Below are 19,871 nucleotides of genomic sequence, written 5' to 3'. Positions count from 1 at the left end.
TGCCTAGAAAACAGGGTTTATAAAGAAAATAATCTCAAAACTCCTATCTAATTCATGGGACTGAATTTTTTCCTATTCCTCTATACCTTTGCTCTCTAATACAACAGCTCCTAGCCACATATGACAATTGAAATTTGAAAAGTGGCTGGCCAAATTGCGATGGGCTATAAGGGTAAAATACACACTGGGTTGCAAAAGTTAGTTCAAAAAAATGTAAACTCTCTCCTTAATAATTTCATGTAATTATTTTTATATTAAGTTATCCTGATTATGACCAAATGTTAAAGTATTATTTGGGGTTAAATAAAATATATTAAATTTAACTTCATCTGTTCCTTTTTATTTTTTAATTTGGCTACTATAAAAATTTTAATTACCTGTGTGGCTTTTAAATTTCTATTAGACAGTACTGATCTATACCAAGGTAAAGTGATGCCTAATATTTCCTAATACCTACAAACCTAGGGAAGAGAGGATATTCCCTCTTAGATTTCTTCACTAATAGGTGCCAGTCTACACTACTACCATCATTCCCTTCCCTGCATGTCAGGTGCTACAGACGGGGAGATCAAGACCCATTCCCCACCCTTCCAAAGTTCACAGTCCAGTAGAAGGGCTAGACAAATAAACAGGTACTAATGGTAAATTCAATGTACTCTGTGTCGCTGATGTGGAAAGAGTGTTGAGAGGGCATAGATGAGGGAGTGGCTAACTAACTGCCTTAGGAAAACTGAAGGAGGTTTCCCCAGGAAGTAGCCATCTGAGCTGGGTTTTAAAAAAACTTAGGCCTTCCCGTTCCCTAATCCTGATGTCAGAGCGGCGCCAGCCTCAGAGGCTGAGGAGACGGGGAGGAGGTCACGGCGGCTGGAAGATGCTGCACTTTGGCGTAAATTGCTATCGATTAAGGATCGTTTCTCAGACTCAAGTTAGAAGGGAGAGTTCAGATAAGTGAGGCCGCCATTGCTGCTTTGAACACCTCAGAAGGGGAAAATGGATTTATCAGGAGTGAAAAAGAAGAGCTTGCTAGGAGTCAAAAAAAATAATACAAAAGTCCAGCACTGGGGCTCCTTCTACCAAGCGCAAAGACTGCTCTGATGAGAAGTCCAAGAATCGCTCTAAAGATATGGGGACCACCAAGGAGTCGAGTGAGAAGGATCGTGACAGGGATAAAACTCGAAAGAGGTGCAGCGCTTCCAGTGGTAGCAGCAGCACCAGGTCTCGGTCCAGCTCGAACTGCAGCTCGGGCTCGAGCACCAGCACGGGCTCCAGCCGCGGCTCCAGCTCATCTTCAGCATCGAGCCGCTCAGGAAGTTCCAGCACATCCCGCAGCTCCAGCTCCGGCAGCTCGCCTGGCTCTCCCAGTCCTTGTCGGCGCAGGCAGGACAACAGGCGGCGTTCCCGCTCCAAATCCAAACCACCCAAAAGAGATGAAAAGGAAAGGAAAAGGCGGAGCCCTTCGCCTAAACCCACCACAGTGCACATTGGAAGGCTCACCAGGAATGTGACCAAGGATCATATCATGGAGATATTCTCCACCTATGGGAAAATTAAAATGATTGACGTGCCTGTAGAAAGGATGCACCCGCATCTGTCTAAAGGCTACGTATATGTGTAGTTTGAGAATCCAGGTGAGCCCGAGAAGGCGCTGAAGCACATGGACGGAGGACACATCAATGGCCAGGAGATCACTGCCACCGCTCTGCTGGACCCCTGGCCTCGGCCACCTCCCCCGCCCCCGGGCGATTCAGCCCTCCCAGGAGAATGCCGCCACCGCCTCCCATGTGGCGCAGGTCACCCCCACGGATGAGGAGAAGGTCGCGTTCCCCTTGGCGCGGTCCCCCCCGCCGCCGCAGCCGCAGGAGCCTCTCCAGCTTCAACTCCTCCCGATACGCAGGGCCACTGAAGCTCTGCCCTGTGACTTGGACTCCCATCCAACTCACTTTTGTCACTTTTCTAGACGAAGGAGGATCGGTAGGAAAGAAATCCCTCCCTCAGAGGCAGGCTTCGAAGGTGAAGGCAGTAACTGCTACATTTCCCCTGGCGGCAGAGTTCCGGCTGCAGGAGTGTTGTTGGTTTGGGGTCGTGCTTATAAAGATGCCCTCCAGTTTTCTGGCTAGAAAGCTTCCACAGTTCCTGAGAGTCAGTTTAGTGACAAAGCCAGCAGGGATGAACAGGGGGCTCCAGGAGGTGGTACAGCCCCAGCCTGGGAGCATGTTTTCCCGTTCCACAGGTGACCTGGGGCCGATCTGGTGGCGTGCTCGTGCCCTAACCTGTTGGCCTACAGGGTCCCACAGGAAAGGGTGTGATTTTATGCAGCTGCCGTTCCAGTTAGCCTGGCCCTGCTCCCCTGCTCGAGTCCTCTTCTGACCTCTAGGGCCAAATACCCCAAATGGTTCTTTTCACGTGTACTCATGTGCGTGCACACACACATCTCCCTTTCTCTCTGAAACTCGTAAGTTGAGAGCCAGCTCTGTCGGGTCACCACAGAAGCACCCCCCCACCAACACGTTGTGTTGGTATTCATGGTGGTCCCGCAAGTTACCTTGGCAATGTGTACATTGCTTTTTTGGCTTTTATTGTACAGTCAGTACTATACATTTTCTGTTTTGAGTTTTGTAACTTTGTGGCATTTTAGATAATATTGTGTTTGTACTTTGTTGTGTAGAGAAAAGAATTGTGTTGATAAACCTAGGATTAGAGTGCAGCTCAGAAAAAGAAAAAAAAATAGTAGCAAGTTGCCTGACAAATACTGGAATCAAAGAGATTCTAAGCCAAGGGAATAATATGTGAGACAAGGGTGTGCCAAAGAGGCCATTGCTAAGACTACAAAAGCGGATGGAGCTGATTGTACACCTACAGAATAACTTCATAGACATAAATAGGAACCCCCTAACAAAATAATACCTCTAGTACTCTTGCTTTACCCAGTCAACCTTAGCTGGGGTAAGAGCATACGTTCTTTAGTATGAAGGTAACCAGTCTGCACTGAGAAATATCCTGTGCCCTTGGTCTTTGTCAGCACCACATGCTAGACTTATGTCTCCCAACCAGAGGGCCCAGTCCAATCCCTAACCCTCCACAAACCAGAGAAACAACATAGCAGAAAGAGCCTGAATTATGGTGTATGATGATTTGGAGTCATATTTTGGCTCTGTCAAATGACATAACCTTAGGCAAGTCATATATCCTAACTAGGCATTAGTTTCCCAGTCTGTAAAAGAAGGGAAATCATCCCTGCCCTACCTCTGTCGTAGAGATTAAGGTAATATAGCTAGAAGCTTTTAGTAAGTCAGCATACAAAGGTAAGTACTATAATAATCACCATCTACCAGTAGGGCTACTCCAGGTCACTTGCCCTTTTATCTCTCCCTCTTTTACTGTATGCTATTCTCAGTCAACATGAAACCTACATCAGAGTTCACAACAGGGTGACTTTTACTGCCAAGTCCACTGGGGAGAGGCATGTTTTTCTCTCCCAGTCTTCAGAAGACTCAAGCAAGGAAATTTTCAAAGGCTGCAACCTTACAGCCTTTCCATAATTCCATCTGTTTATCATCATTGGATGGTAGGACAGTTCCCTACCATGAGGCATGAAAAAGAATTTAGAAATGTCCAAATAAACCACAAGAGTAAAACGGTTTTACATATATATATATATATATATATATATATATATATATATATATATATATGTTCTGACCAAGTCTGCTAATGAGATAAGCTGAGAAAAATGATTATGGAGTGCATTATCATTTTGGTTTTAAATAAATCACAATTTTTTACTTTTTGATGCATTTATGAAGCATCCTTAAATGTGCCTATTAACTCTCTCTACTGTGAGGTCTTACTTTTCAGTTTTTACTTACATCATTCCGGGAGTGTGTCAAAGAGCATGAATTCTCCCTTGGACTACACCACCACCATTCACCCTAACACTATGTGGTCCCTTGACCCTCCCTAAAAACTCTTTTCTCTGCAATCCTAACACATATTTGTTGCTTTTTGAGCAAATTTAAATTGTAATATTGAAATCTTCAAATAACAAATTAGAGATTGTTGTTTACCATATAAAAAGATCCTTTTTGTTAAAAGAGTACTCAGAGGATTTCTTTTAAAATGAAAGAACTCACCTATAGCATAACTTAATTTCTCATTTTGAATTTACCACAATTTCCCTAGTACCGATGAACAACTTAGTACTCAGATCTTGCTTTCTAAATTCCATTCTCCAGTAAATGGAAATAGGACTCTGGAGAAATGGCTACTTCAAGACTGGGGCAGAGAAATACAACACAATACAATACAACTTGTCCAACCTGGAGAATTTTGAGCAACAAAATGCGTAATGATAGCTATGAATTATTATACTCATAGAACAGTATATCCATGAGTCCGTGTGATGCAAATAAATTAGTGAGGGAAAAGTATAATTCCATTTAATAAATGTAGAAGGAATGAGGGAAATAGAAAAAAAATCACCATTTTAAAAATAACACAGTAATAGTTGTTTCAGGCAATAATCGTCATCAAAGGATGCTAAACTTTGTGGATCAAAGCATTACTTAAAACAATATTTTCAGAGCTTCAAAATATTGCCTCACAATATAATTATTAATTACAAAGGGAAACATAGTAACTTTATAATGGAAAAACATGGTGACATCACTCTACTAAGTAATCAAAGTTAATGTCACCATTAATGAGACATAGTGACATCATTTACCTCCTGATATGAGACATAGAAAAGGATACATATCACCTTTACAGTATTATAGCCATAAATGCATAACCTAAATGTAATCATGAGGAAAAAAATTAGACAAACATAAATTGAAAAACATAAATAGCTGTCCTGTACTTATGAAAAGTATCACATTCATTAAAAAAAAAAAAGAAAAGAATGAAGAACTGCCACAGATTGGTGGAGGCTGAAGAGATACAAAACTAAGTGCATCGTGGGATCAATTTGAAAATAAAAATAAAAGTGAAGATGCAGTGGCTCCAGCCACTGTGGACCCTGTTGGGACAAGCAATTTGGTGTTGCTGGAAAATAAACTGGTGAGGGTCATGGAAAGAGCAATGGAGTCAGAGATGCTGATGGCATAGATCGTAGAGGGCTGACAGTGTCAGACCAGGGATGCTCATGCTTTATCCTTTATAGGAGAGGGGAGGTACTGAAGGATGTAAGCAGAGGAGCCCTCTGATTAGGTGTGCATCTTGGTGAGACCATTAGGGTTTCTGTGTCCCAACATGAATTGCTGGGACGTCAGACCTGAGACAGGAGATGTGAGAGCCAATCTCCAAGGTGGTCCTAACAATCTTCACCTCCTGGCCTTCACACCCTAGCATGGCCCCTCTGACACTGCACAAAGACTACATCTTCCAGTTTCCCTTGCAGCTACATGTGACCATATAACTAGATCCCGGCTAATGGGATGTAAAGAGAATTGTACGTAATTTCCAGGAAATGTCCTTAAATGGAGCCATATACGCATCTTTGTCCTTTCTCCTTCCTGCTGGTTAGAGTGTGGACATGATGGTTGAAGCCCAAGTAGCCATATGGAATTATGAGGTGAATGCACAGATTCAGAGTGATGAAATGACAAGGTAGAAGGAACCTCAATCCCTAAGCCACTCTTTCAGTCCCAGAATGCTAACCTCCAAACTTCATTTATGTGAAGGAAAAAAACCTATCTTGTTTAAAGCACTGTATGGGGGGGTTTTTCTATCATTCACAGCAAACCTAATAATAACTCTGTTAACAAATGGAAACTCTAAAATGCCCATTTAGGTAACATAAGCAAGCCATTCTTTTAGGGGGCATGTGATAAAATCATGTCTATGAAGTACAAAAGCAGATCAATGGTTTTAATTGTATGAATGCTTTTTATGTCAAACTACATCATGAAGTAAAACAAACCACAACTTACCTGCCAAGGTTCAAAATCAGTATATATGCACAGGTGTTTCCTGGAATATATGGCCAGTGTCCTTCCTCACATCTACTTAGATGATCCAGGGCATATGCCATAGAATACACAACTTGGTTGACATTGTGTGTAATTTTTAGCTGAGACACATCCAGATAGGTATTTTTAAGATCTTCCAACTTCTCCTTTCCAGTATAGAATTTATCAGACATGGCGTGTAATCTGTCCTCTTTACCAGTCATATTCACTCTATGGTCAGTGTTGTATGGAACACTACTCTTGGGCCAAGTACAGTTAAAAGCAGTTTGCTAAAATTCAATGGTCAGGACATCATTTGGATCCTTGCCAGGATTTACATCATAAAGAAGTTCTTTTAATCCCAGTATATCAGCTCTTGGTATTGAAAATCCAATACTTCCACCAAAATACAAGAAATATTCAGGCTTTGCAATGAGAGTGAAGGCGATCCAGGCTTCACTCGCTATCCATGTTCTGTCAGTTATGTTATGGTAAACCATTTCCAGCATGAAAGGACTTAGGTCAGTATCAGATGCATAGAGCACAATGACTCTGGCATTGGAGTTCGTGATAGCATCAATAGCTTTTTGCATTTTCTCATTAGAATGGACTTTGGGAATGGTTTCGGAGAATGCAACAGAAAGGGTGACACTCTCCATTTTCTCCTTAAAAATCTTTACTCCATATTTTCCATAATCATCATCAGCTGCTATGGTGCCTATCCAGACCCAATCAAAATGTTGGATAAGTTGTACCATGGCCTCCGACTGGATCTTATCACTGGCTACTGTGAAGATAAGATGGAAATTTGTCACTAAGAAGTGAGGAGGTAGAGGCGTAACCCACCTGCAACTGAAAATATTCATGCAGTTATTAGAAAGCAATAGCCAAACCTCAAATTACACAACCTCTGAGTATCTGTATTGGAGAAGGAGGGAACTTAACAGTTCTCCCTTTATTCTCACACCCTTCCAGAGACAAAAGGACTTCTACTCCTCTCCCTGCTCCGTGGGTGGTGGGGACTGTTAGGGGGAGCACTTTGGGCCTCCCTATCCACCCTATTCCCACCTCACTCCACCCCAAGGTAGCTGGAGGAGCTAATTATTAAGGTGATGACATTCAATGCACCACTTTTCATACTCAGGGTCACATACTCGGAAAGGGAGGTGACCAGTCCTTTCATCTATGTTTTCTTGAGACTAGGTGTGTGATTCAAGCCATCCAGGCTCCTTCTCTGATCTAACTCGTCATCCATACAGATGATGGAGTAAGCAGACTCATAATCTATTTGTCAGGCCCAGTTCCTGTTTCTTTTCTTTTCTTTTCTTTCCTCTCTCTTTCTCCCTTTCTTTCTCTCTCTCTCTCTCTCTCTCTCTCCCTCCCTCCCTCCCTCCCTCCCTCTCTCTCTCTCTCTCTCCACTGCTTTCTCTCTTTTTCTCCTCTTCTCTTTCCTTGTTTCTCTCTGCCGGGCCTTCTGGGTATTTAAGTCCTAAGACTTAGACTGAGAAAGACGGTAGGAAACTCCACTTCCACCTCAGGTTTATGTCTTATTCTCCAAAAGAGTTACTAGAGGTCCTCATTTTATAGGCACTTGCTAGATAAACGAAGAGGTATTTTTCTCATCTTGCCAGTGGTCCTTGTGCCTATTTTCTGTCAGTGAGAACTTAAGAATGAAAGTAGAATGGCCAGTAATGTGAATTTCTGACAATCTTACATACATTTCTGCTGTACCTTACTCTCAGCCTCAGCGACTCTGCAGTTAAGAAGATATGTCACATTCTCTCCTATCCCATCCCATTGCCATCCCATGTTATTACTGCATCACTTCCAATAAGACCTCCTATATTATAATTACATAGCTCCATGACTGCCAATTCTTTCATAAGTGACAGATTATTCCTATTTTTCTCTTTATCCTTTGTCCTATCCTTACTCCACTGGCTAAAGTTTACATTCTTCTTTGGAACCTCCCAAGCACCAACATCATGGAAGCCATATGTAGGAAAGAATCTCATTTACAAAGCAGAGACACCTGATTTCTAATTCCGGCTACATAATCAGTGTAAGATTGTGGATACTAAAACCTGCTGAAATCAGTTTCCCCATGAGTGAAATCAGGGTTATGACATCTACATTTTAAGGTTGCTCAGCATATTAAATGAGACAACACACATAAAAGTGTCTGTTGTATGTAATATTTCTTTTACCCTCTTTGCAGATTTACTACAAGACTTAAATGAGAAGATCTATCTAGAGGTTTCTAGTAGGTACCTGGACCACAGTCGGTATTTGGTGGAAAGCAGAGCTCACAGCAGCAGCAATCTGTCTAAGCTGCATGAAGCCCACACTGAAGGTGTCGGCTGTGTCACCTGACCCCTCCTCTTGGTTCTGTTCTTCAGTATTACCCTGTTCCCCCTACATTTGTATTTGCAGCTTTATAAGACACACTTTGTAAATGCCACTTTTTAACAATTATTTTAACTTCTCCCATTACTTCAGTAACACAAATAAGTTTAATCATCCTTCACACTAATAAGTCCTGACTTGATATTTTTGTGAACCACCCCTGGAAATAAATATAGAACTTTACTTATATTTTCTTTTCTTTTCTTTTTTTAAACATATTTATTGGAGTATAATTGCTTTACAATGGTGTGTTAGTTTCTGCTGTATAACAAAGTGAATCAGCTATATGTATACATATATCCCCATATCCTCTCCCTCTTGCATCTCCCTCCCACCCTCCCTATCCCACCCCTCTAGGTGGTCACAAAGCACCGCGCTGACCTCCCTGTGCTGTGCGGCTGCTTCCCACTAGCTATCTGTTTTACGTTTGGTAGTGTATATATGTCCATGCCACTCTCTCACTTCGTCCCAGCTTACCCTTCCCTCTCCCTGTGTCCTCATCCATTCTTCCTAATATCATCTATTCTTAGGTTGAAATGTGTCACTGTCCCTGAATTTAAAATAATCTGTAAATTAGCATCCCAGCTCATTTCAGTATGTTAGCGTATGAACAAAAAGGGTCATGATTAATAACTATTAATACAGGCCAGAAACAAAATGAGTTCCTTATACCATCTATCAATCAACCAACAAGTATTTCTCAATCACCTACTCTGTGCTTCACCCAGTGTTTTCGAGTGTACTGCCTACGGAGATGTCAACATACAAATCACTAGGTCACAATCTCAAGCTCAAACCTAAGGCAGGATCCTAAGGGATGTAGAACAGTCTGAAATCACTAGTCACACTTGCTGAGGCCAGACTGAACAGAGAAATTAGGGGCATCAGCATTACCACCATCCTCTTTGTCTGTGTAACTTATCCCAGCCTCACCTGAGCACCTAACGTACTCTTTGCAGCAATTTTCACATACCTTGTGTTTCTTTATAAGTTAGTACCCAGGACCATATTCTGAAATACCTGAGGTAGGTAATACAACCCTAGAATTCTTGAAGCAGCAACTGGTAAGGATGATCCACCTGCTCCAACAATTCCTGCCAGCACTGCCCCGGTGCTGCTTCTGAAACTGGGCTTGTTTTCTTCCTGCCCTGTGAGGAATACCAATGCCGCTTCCATGGATTTGGAGATGGTGAAACAGGTATCCAAGATCTGATAGCCCAAAGTGATGTTGGGCAAAATATCCTTCCTTTCATTAATCTCCCTGATGGTGTGGATCATGGTTTTCATCCAGCGGAATCCCCGGAAGTTGAACCTGGAAAGGAAATCATTTTTGTAAGGCCTTAGTCAGTGGGTGGATCTGTGGAGGGGAAAGCAGCTTTTAACTGGGATTGGTGCTGAGAGCATTTTGCCAAAACGTCAGGGGGCACCTGCCTTGTGTGAGCATGTTAATATTTCCTAAAAAGATATTGCAATTTAAAGGGTTCAAGTATGAATCATATTCATTATTGATTGGTTTGGGCTGGGAAGCATCTTTTTGGACAGCTGATTATCTCTTTTCACAAAAATATTCTTATATTCGCAATTCTCTCCACCACGCAGAACACGCAATAATTCCTCAATACATTTTTTCCCATTCATTGGAAGTCCCCGGTACCCTATGAGTCTCCTTTCCCTCTTCCTTACGTTCCTATAGGTTTCTCCTGGTTTCTTCTAGATGTTAAGTATAATAATAAAAGTTTTGTAAATACATAAAAATACTTATGATAGGACTATATAAAAGCAGTACATAATATTTATATATACGATATATATTATGACTCCAATAGATTATTTTTCCTGCCATGATTTGATTGTTAGTGTTGAGATTTTTTAATTAAGAAACGTCTCTTTCCTATCACTCTTACATTTAACCATGAATGAGATGCCTCCTCCTTTCCATTCCCTAGCCACAAAAAGGAAAAGTACTTCCCTTTAGTCCATCAGCACATTTTTTTTCAATTTCTTCTCCATTAAAAATAAATATTCTATTTCTAACTCTCTTTCTTTCTTCCCAGTTTTAAGCAAACTTTAACCTATCTGAAAGCAAGGACTTCCAGGATGTTTTCTCTTAATGTCCTCTGTAGCTCTAGTATCTAACTACCTATCTTCTACTCAATAAATATTTTTGAATTAAATATCTAATAGCAAATAGCCCTGTTGGCAGATTAGATTTTTCCTCCATGTCTCTTTAACTGGGTTTTTTAGTTTAGTTTAGGTTTGCCTTTTATTCAACACGTAGTTACTGAGTTGCACTGGTGCGAGACACTATAAATGCAACAGTGAAAAAGACAGGCACTGCAGTGTCTAGGCAAAGAAACAGAAAAATAGCCATGCACAAAACGATAAACACAGCGATAGGGGTAGACATAGGGACCAGCAGTTAAAGGGGTGGGGAACCTTGCCCTGGGGGACTTAACAGCCAAGCTAAGTCTTGAAGGGTAACATAAAAACAGGGGACGAATGCTGCAAGTAGAGGGCACGGTATGTGTGAAGGCATGACAACAAAAGAACCTAACATTCTAGGAATGGGAAGATCAGGACACTTGGAGAACAGGGTAGGAATAGGTATGGCATGGGAAGAGGAGACTGGAGAATCAGGAGTCTGAACATGAAGGGCTTTATCGTCCTAAGAAACTGGCCTCTAAATTTACACAGATGGCCATACAAATTGGCATACACATTTTTGAAATAAATATAGCAATATCTTTTTTAAGGTGAGAGAGTAATACATTTCAAGAGCTAGAAAATGTTCACCTGCTTTGAATCAATAATTACACCCCAGAGAATTTATCTGAAGGTACTGTTCTTCCCAAAAGAAAAAACTAGGTACGTTCCAAACTGTTCATTTTAGAATTATTTATAATATTGAAAAATTGGAAAGAATTTACATGGTCATTATGGTACATTGACTTGATAGGAACATTTTCCATCATTAAAAAACTATAATTAGAGAAATTACACTGCAGCATGCATATAATAGTAGGTAAAACAGTCTGTATGCAATGTTGTTTCTATACTATAATTAAAACTACACATAAATTATGTGAACATTTGGATAACTATCAACAGGTAAAAATTTTAAATGGGTACAGGATAATTACTGAAAGGGTGGGATTTGGGATGATTTTTCTTTCATTTGTTGATTTCCATTATGATACTCACAGTATCCTTATACAATGTATACCTTTTGTTCCGCAGAAAATTTCTCTAAATCCTACCTTTGTTTAGATCAACCAAAACAAGAATTAAAATACTCCCTTCTTCCCTCCATTTCACTGTCTTCTCTGCTCTGAACAACATTTTCAAAATAAAATTTTTCCTCTTCTGTTCACTTTGGCTGATGGCCAACCAAAACTAGTATCCCGTTAAAATTGTGGGTTTCAGAATGAGACTTCTCCAAACTCCAACTTGCATATCTAGATCAGTTACAGGTAAACGTTAATGACGCCAAAATGAAATTGTTATCCGATTACGCCCAGCTCCTGAGTGCCAGCTATCCAGGCCTCCCATGAGGGCTCTCCCATTGGGAGGGAGGCTAGGAGAACATTGGAATTGGGTACAGATAGAAACTGTTGATGGTTATTGGTGAAAAGTCATTTTATAGCTCTAATTTTGAAGAAAATATATCAAAAAATGTAAATATGGAATGTTATTAATATCCAATAGATATGTTTAGGATGGATTTAAGTGCTGGGAAAGTTTTAGGCTTGTATGGTGTGAAGATGAGCAATTTGGGTTTCAGTCAACAAGCCGGGAGACAAGCAGAATCCCCACAATGATGCCTTACATTACTGATCCACATTCAGGACAAGGAACTGGCTTTTTAGATGCCCTGGATCATGTGAAATAAGTTTCATACAAAATATGAAGAATCAGAATGTCATCAGACTTCTCAGCAGCAACACTGGCAGTCAGAAGATGCTGAAGCAATCTTTTCAAGGATCCTTAGGCTTTGAGTGAAAGTCAAGATGGAGTAAGCACACACCACCCACTCTCTCCCACCAATTACAATTAAGATCCCTGGACTGAACATATAAAGCAACTATCAGACTACTCTGAAAATTAAATAAGAACAGTGGACTAGAGATGGAAATCAAAATATCCCTGGGGACTTCCCTGGTGGTGCAGTGGTTAAGAATCTGCCTGCTAATGCAGGGGACACGGGTTCGAGCCCTGGTCCAGGAAGATTCCACGTACTGTGGAGCAACTAAGCCCGTGTGCCACAACTACTGAGCCCGTGTGCCACAACTACTGAAGCCCATGTGCCCGCGCTCCGCAACGAAGAGTAGCCCCCACTCGCTGCAACTAGAGAAAGCCTCTGCACAGCGACGAAGACCCAATACAGCCCAAAATAAATAAATAATTTATTTTTTAAAAAAACCCAAAATATCCCTGATACAGTGAATTATTTTTTAAATGGGACATACTTACTTCTCACCACTGTGTCAATCACAGTAGATATACCAAACTATTTTTTAATGAGGGGGTGCATTTTTACTAAAAATATGTATAGGCCTTTCTATTTTACCTTGCTAGGAAGATAACCTTCAGAAGCTCCAATGAAGGGTGAAGAACAAGTTAAGTGATTCCACTGATGAAATATGAGTGTACTATACTGTGACAAACTCTGGTTTTCATTTTATGTTATTAAAGATTGAATCAGTGAAAACTTCTCTGATAAATAATGAACTGGCTCTAAATAATGTAGCCATGAGCAAAAGTGCTTCTTTCCCACTTCCCTTTGCTTCACTGTAAGAATGGAAAAGAGTTAGAAGGTCCAGGAAAGAGCTAAGTACAGACTGACTGCAATCCTTTCCTTTTGCCAACATACAGTTTATCCACCCCTTTAGTGCTATTTCAAATATGTGGCATGAAATATGACCAAAGGGAAGGAGTTATGATCAGTAAAGATTTAGTTGTATAAGAAGTTGCCAAAATTTTTACAGCATGCGTTTGTAATTATAATTACCACGCAGCATCATGGAAGTGATTAAGATATGATGTAAAATGCCCAATATAAAACTGTGTCCATGCTATTGCCACATTATGAAAAGATTACAGTTGCATTTATATAAAGGGCTGAGAAAGAATATATGGAAATGAAAGGAAAGAGCTGCTTTGTTATGGTAGTAGAACAGTGTGGACAGAAATTTTCCTTTAATTTCTGGCATTCTTTTCATATCAAAAGTGTGTGTGTGTTTCACACCCAGAAATATAACCCATGTTTGCTTTTCTTACAATGGATTCCTTGCAAATTCAGATTATCAGTCATGGATCCCATTTCTTGACATGACAATTTTTGGGATGAGGGGGGTAGGGTAGAAGCCTTCCAACTGGAGGAATCTTGCTTATGAACACTAGCTCATAAATAAATCGGCATTCCAGCACTGTGTATTTTCACCTGGGGAGACTTCAGTCTAATGACAATTCAAAGTAAAGCTGCAACACTGCACAACTCTACATCATGCTTCTCAAACCTTAATGTGTACATGAATCATCAGGAGGTCTTGTCAGAATGCAGATTCTGATTCAGCAGATGTGGGATGCAGCCTGAGACTCTACATTTCTAACAAGCTCTTAGATGATGCTGATGCTGGTGGTCCACAGACCACCCTCTGAGGAGCAATGTTCTATATCATATAAAACCTGTCTTTTTTCTTCCTTGTTGCTAAGCAATCCTAGAATGTCAACCTCAGAGAAATTGAGGCACAGAAACAGCAAGTACCTATCCTGAGTCAAATAAATAGTGTCAAAGTCAGGGCTGGCATCATGGCTCCAGTTCCAGACTCTAATTCCCACACCCACCACTCATTTACTCCCACCTCCTACAACTGATGTAAAAAGAAAAAAAAAGAATGTCTTACCCTTCACATTTCGCTGATACTGGCTCCAAAATAGACTCGTTTGCTGCAGTGGTCCTGGAATGAATAGGAAACAGTCCTCCAATAACAAGTGAAGGGTTTCTGGCACCTACATACCCATTCATATCAAACTAGCCCAGCAGCTGACAGATCTGTCCTTCCTCTTCTTTGCCTTCAATGCCCAATTCAGCCCATAAAAAGGCAATCAGTCCTAGAACCAAGCATTTCTTTCTGCTAGCCATTTTAATAAGGAGAGTTTGGGAGAAATGACCAGTGTTAAAAGTTTTAACGAGGTACCTTGACAGAGAGTTCCAGTGAGCATGTGCATGCCCCATCACAGGGGACTCAGCTTGCCACTACTTGCTACCTAATTGTCATGCCTCAATCAATCACAGAGCCTCACACTCACCTGCAATTTATGCATCTGCACTAGGAGCTGAGTAATCCTTTTGAAAAGAGCCTCATAAAAATCTCTTTTAGGCTTAGCAATAATATATCATGACAGAATAGCAGATTCTGAGTTTAGAGTCTTTCACTTTGTAGAAATTGTCCCTTTCTTGTTTATCAGCCTCATTCATTCTCACTTCAGCCAGCCCTGTGGGAGCTGCACTTGCCCCAAAAGTGCAGAAGGGCATTCTGATTCATCACGAAGTATAAAAACAGGAGACTTCAGGTCAAGCTCTTTCCTTAGGGGTATAGAAAAAGTTGAATGGAAAACCATGGGGGATTTGGACTAGAAGACATCATTTTGAATCTGTGTTCTGCCACTTGTATTAGTGTGATGGTGGCAAAGTCACTTAATTTCTATGCCTCAAGTTTCTTATTAGTGACTAGGATGATAATAAGCTGCCTAGAAAAATTCTGTAAAGCCCGTAAGCGTTCAAGGAATATTTTTCATATGCATCATTTTCTTTCATCTCCTCTTCAAGGTGAAGTGTCGCCCTCAGCTCACGTGGCTGACCTTGTCACTGGTTCAGGCACAAATCCCTGAGAATTTCTGGGCTCCTTCCTCAGAATCCCCTCTTGTGCCTTCTTGCTTGGCCCCTCTCAGAGACGTCTTCCAGCCTCTCTCTCCAGGTCAATTCATCATAGATTCCCAGTCACCTTCTTTGGCCCTTCTCAAACATCCCCCCTGGGAGTATAAATTCATAGAGTATTTTCAGAATGCAGTCCAGCAATATGTATCAGGAACGTGAAAAATGTGTATACCCTTTGATCATCTGATTTTACTTCAAAGTATTTATCCCAAGGAAGCAATAGAGATCCACATAAACATAATGCATAAGAATATTGAGTACAGTTTTATTTATAATAGTGAAAAAATTGGACGAACTAAATGTACACAGTAGGGAGTTTCTAAAATCAATTACAATCTATTCACGTGACAGAAAACAAAGGAGCCATTTGAATCATGTTTTAGAAAAATAGTTATTCACAACATAAAATTTCAATATGCTTGGGACTTCCCTGGTGGTCCAGTGGTTAAGAATTTGCCTTCCAATGCAGGGGACACGGGTTCGACCCCTGGTCAGGGAACTAAGATGCCACATTCCGCGGGGCAACTAAGCCCGCACACTCTACAGCCCGCGTGCCACAACTAGAGAGACCTGTGCGCCGCAAGGAATATCCCACATGCTGCAACTAAGACCCGATGCAGCCAAATAAATAAATAAATTTTAAAAAAATATTTCAATGTGCTTAACACAAAGATAAGAGCTAACAAACCAGTGTATACAATCTAAATTTCTAAACTTTACCAATATATTACAGCTCTCTTTCCTACACATATTTCCATTAAAAGCACTAGAAGAAACCACTGCAAACTGAAATAAAAAGAAAAAAAACCTCTTTTCCTACTGTTTTAATGAACCAATGTTTTTCATGCTTCCATGTTCATTGCCAGCCCAGACTGACACCCATGCAGTACTTTTAGTTAGTTTTTGGTGGTAGATTATGGGTGATTTTAATTTTCTTCGTTATACTTTTCCATATTTTCCCACATGTTCTACAATATTCTTGTACTTCTTTTATAAACAGAAAAAATACTACTGTAAGAAAAATCCCCCCGTTTTACAACTCCTCCACACATGCACATTCCACTGCAATCCCCTCTACACACGAACACACACAGTTACTCCCCTAATATCATCATTATCAGTCACCTGGGTCCCACCAACCCTTCCACACAAAAGTCATTTCCTTTACTTCTCCACTGAAGAATTTCCAGTACATATTTGTTGGTTAAGTATAATCTCTACCTGACTCTGGGGAATCCCAGAAGAGTGCCTCCCATTACCACTTCACTGGTGGAATTGCAGGCCCACACCACAGTCCCCCATAGCTGACTAGACCTTCACAAGCAAGCTAGTGGGTGGCATGCCCTTGGCCCCTGATTGACATCTGTCTGTCGATTATTTGACTAGTCTTAGTTTTCTAATATAAGCATGGTCCACAGATTCCACTCTCAGTCTTTAAAAATGATACTGGGGTTTCCCTGGTGTCACCGTGGTTGAGAGTCCGCCTGCAGATGCAGGGGACACGGGTTCGTGCCCCAGTCCGGGAAGATCCCACATGCCGTGGAGCGGCTGGGCCCATGAGCCATGGTCGCTGAGCCTGCGTGTCTGGAGCCTGTGCTCCGCAATGGGAGAGGCCACAACAGTGAGAGGCCCGTGTACTGCAAAAAAAAAAAAAAAAAAAAGATACTGAAATGACTTAAAGAAAAAGATGGATTACCAGGAAAATCTCTTCCCAGATAGGCTCCAGAGTCTGGCTTCATCCAAACAAAATGGCACTCTGGATGACAGACCATTCCTCACCAATAGCCTGAGAACCCCTCTCTTGAGCTGAAAAGGTTTAGTCCAGGGCTTTCTCAGAACTACCTGGATCTATTCCTCACTCACGTTTGCTCTTCCTTTTTACCAGAAGGCAGCTGTTTCTAAGCAATTACCCTTCTCATTGCCAAGGGCTACCCTTGCACAAAGATATGTTTATTACCAAAGTTGTTTTGTCTTAATCCTCTGGGCAAAAGCTGCACTAGGCGCCATAAAAATCATTAAAATTGATTAATTTATACAAATAACAAAAATTAGCATTTTATACTGTACAAATTGTTTCCACATGCATCGTTCTTCCTCTAGGTCAGGAACTGGATTCAGTGTTGATGAGGCTTCTGATTTGTGCAGCTGCATCTGGTATCCAATAATTCCCAGGATGATAGTATATTTTGCTGGGGCCACATGACTACATCCTCCAAATGTAGTAGAATTCATCAAAGATGAGGCAGAGAAGAGGAAAAACATCATCTGTGCTCTTAGGCAGAGCATTTTTATTAAATGCACAGTGATGGATGTTCAACACCTCACCTTGCCCTCATGACACCCTATGGGACTGGTTTTCTTCTGTTCACTTTACAAATGAGTTCACATGGCTAGTACGTGCAAACATGCAGATACCAAAGCCTATGTCCTTTCTGAGGCCTTGAAGTAGAGAGACAAGACACAGACTGAGTCTGGGAGGGTGGGCCCTAGGTCCAGCTTCTTCGTGGCCCAGCCCTCTCCATCTCTCTGGACTAACCGGCCTTTCCCAGGGTCTATGGTGCTAAAGGAATCAGCGATGTTCTGGTTTGGGGGTGAGCCTTTCGAGGCTCTGTTCAGTGATAGCCTAACAATATGCTGTCAGAGGAAGCAGTAGCAAGTTGTTAACTATCAAGGTGAGATTGTTTACTCAATAATACTTTGAATCTAATTTTTATTTCCATGGGGCTCTGATTTCAAGAACCCCTGATCAAAGCAAAAGACATTAGAATGTTGCTGCAAATGGCCACGGGTATTTAGTCCCACGTGTCACACCCAGACTCTTAGGTCTGAGTCTGTGCGCTGCATGTTTTCACCACCCTCTCGCAGACTTGTTTGATCCTTGCTGTTCTCCCAGGACCCTGGCGAAGGTCAGGTTCCCTTCCAAGAACAATAACACATTCTGCCCAGGCTTGTCTCTGCCTTCAAGCAAAGGAAAACACCTGAGCCCCTAAAGGTTATGAGAACCATCTTAATAACAAAGCCTATAAAAGTATTTAAAAGCTGTTTACATGGTTTCCAGGAAAAGCTCAAACTCCATATCAACTGCAGGAGAACACTGCTGCAAGTTTCAGCAAAGCCCCAGCACGACAGCAGCCACAGTGAGTTCACTGTGGATTTCAGTCTCGTAGTCAGGCTCAGCTTGTTAGATATCACTTGGCCTTTATATTCCTCTCTGTCATTCCCTTACCTTTATAATCATTTAGAATCCTGGGTAATACTCATGCCACAGCATCAGATGAATGGATACACTAATCTACTCCATTTTCTTATTTCCCATGCAGAGCTGTCCTTCTAAACAGTCAAGGAATGAACCAACACTCAGTTACATGTGTTTAAATTGCTGTCTTTACGATACACATACTAGTTGGGTCTTTTTGTGGGTTTTTTTTGCAGTACGCGGGCCTCTCACTATTGTGGCCTCTCCCGTTGCGGAGCACAGGCTCCGGACGCGCAGGCTCAGCAGCCATGGCTCACGGGCCCAGCCGCTCAGCGACATGTGGGATCTTCCCGGACCAGGGCACGAACCCGTGTCCCCTGCATCGGTAGGCAGACTCTCAACCACTGCACCACCAGGGAAGCCCCATACTAGTTTTTTAAATGTATGTTTCCAACAGTTAAAAATTATTACCTGTATTGAATTTTGTGATATTATGACATTATGGCTTACCTGAAAGAAGACTAAAAATAAATCAGTTTTCATAAGTGTATTGTTATATGAGGTGCAAGTTATTGATGAGAGAGGCCTGGAGATGTATAAGAAGCAGGCTTTTGCTTTTTTTTTTTTAACACGTCAGTACTAACCACTTGTTGCAGAAGAGTCTCCTGTGTGTCTCAATAGAGAAAGCCTTCAATTATAGCCAAGGAGAGAGACACTCAGACACCACAGGCATACAAAGTTTTAAACGGCTGCCTTGCTGATTTAAGAAAGCCACAGGTTACTATCTCTTCTGCTCCTTCTATTTTCAGGGAAATAACTCTGACAGCCTGATTAATGCCCTGCCTCTGAATCAGCTGACTCAATAAGCAGCAAACTATTAACATTCAGAAACAACGCATGCTTTCTCCCAGGATGCATCACCTGTTACATAGCTATAGTGAGCTGTGGTTGCAACAAAAATGGTGAAGATGGTAAGCAACTGACTAGAGCTGGGAAACCATTATCATAACAGTCTTCTAGAGAACAAACATCTACTTTTAATAAAATCTGAAACTGAAAAATCCTGACCAGCTTTAACTCTCATTTGAAAAATTTAGCATGCCTTCCTGCCCTCCACTTTGGCCCCTTTCTAATCCATCCCCACACTGAAGGAAACTGACCATGTCAACCCTAAAGCCACTAAAAAAAATGTTTACAGCTTTACTGAGATATAATTTATATACCATAAAATTTATCTATGTAGAATGCACAATTCAATAGTTTTTACCATAGTACAGACTTGAGCAGCCATCATTACAATCTAATTTTGGAACATTTCCATTATCCTAAAGGAATCCTCAATTCCAGGACTTCCCTGGTTGTGCAATGGTTAAGAATCCGCCTG

At 41.3% G+C, this 19,871-nt stretch overlaps 1 protein-coding gene and 1 pseudogene across 1 annotated transcript in view; one reads left to right on the top strand and one right to left on the bottom strand.

Moving 5' to 3' along the window:
* The window catches only part of LOC101328408 (vomeronasal type-2 receptor 1-like), a 32,067-nt gene extending 17,571 nt beyond the window's left edge, over positions 1-14,496 (bottom strand). Inside the window, 5 exon segments of the mRNA XM_019946027.1 lie at positions 5,931-5,950; positions 5,953-6,740; positions 6,742-6,794; positions 9,375-9,666; positions 14,258-14,496. Coding sequence (XP_019801586.1) covers positions 5,931-5,950; positions 5,953-6,740; positions 6,742-6,794; positions 9,375-9,666; positions 14,258-14,496 — 1,392 coding nt within the window.
* Positions 857-2,367, top strand: LOC109551855 (RNA-binding protein with serine-rich domain 1-like; annotated as a pseudogene).
* Positions 14,497-19,871: the final 5,375 nt, after the last annotated feature.

The sequence above is a fragment of the Tursiops truncatus genome, chromosome 4 (assembly GCF_011762595.2).
Source record: "Tursiops truncatus isolate mTurTru1 chromosome 4, mTurTru1.mat.Y, whole genome shotgun sequence".
Lineage (NCBI taxonomy): Eukaryota > Metazoa > Chordata > Mammalia > Artiodactyla > Delphinidae > Tursiops > Tursiops truncatus.
Note: the sequence above shows the minus strand (reverse complement) of the source record. Positions and strands in the feature narration are given on the sequence as shown.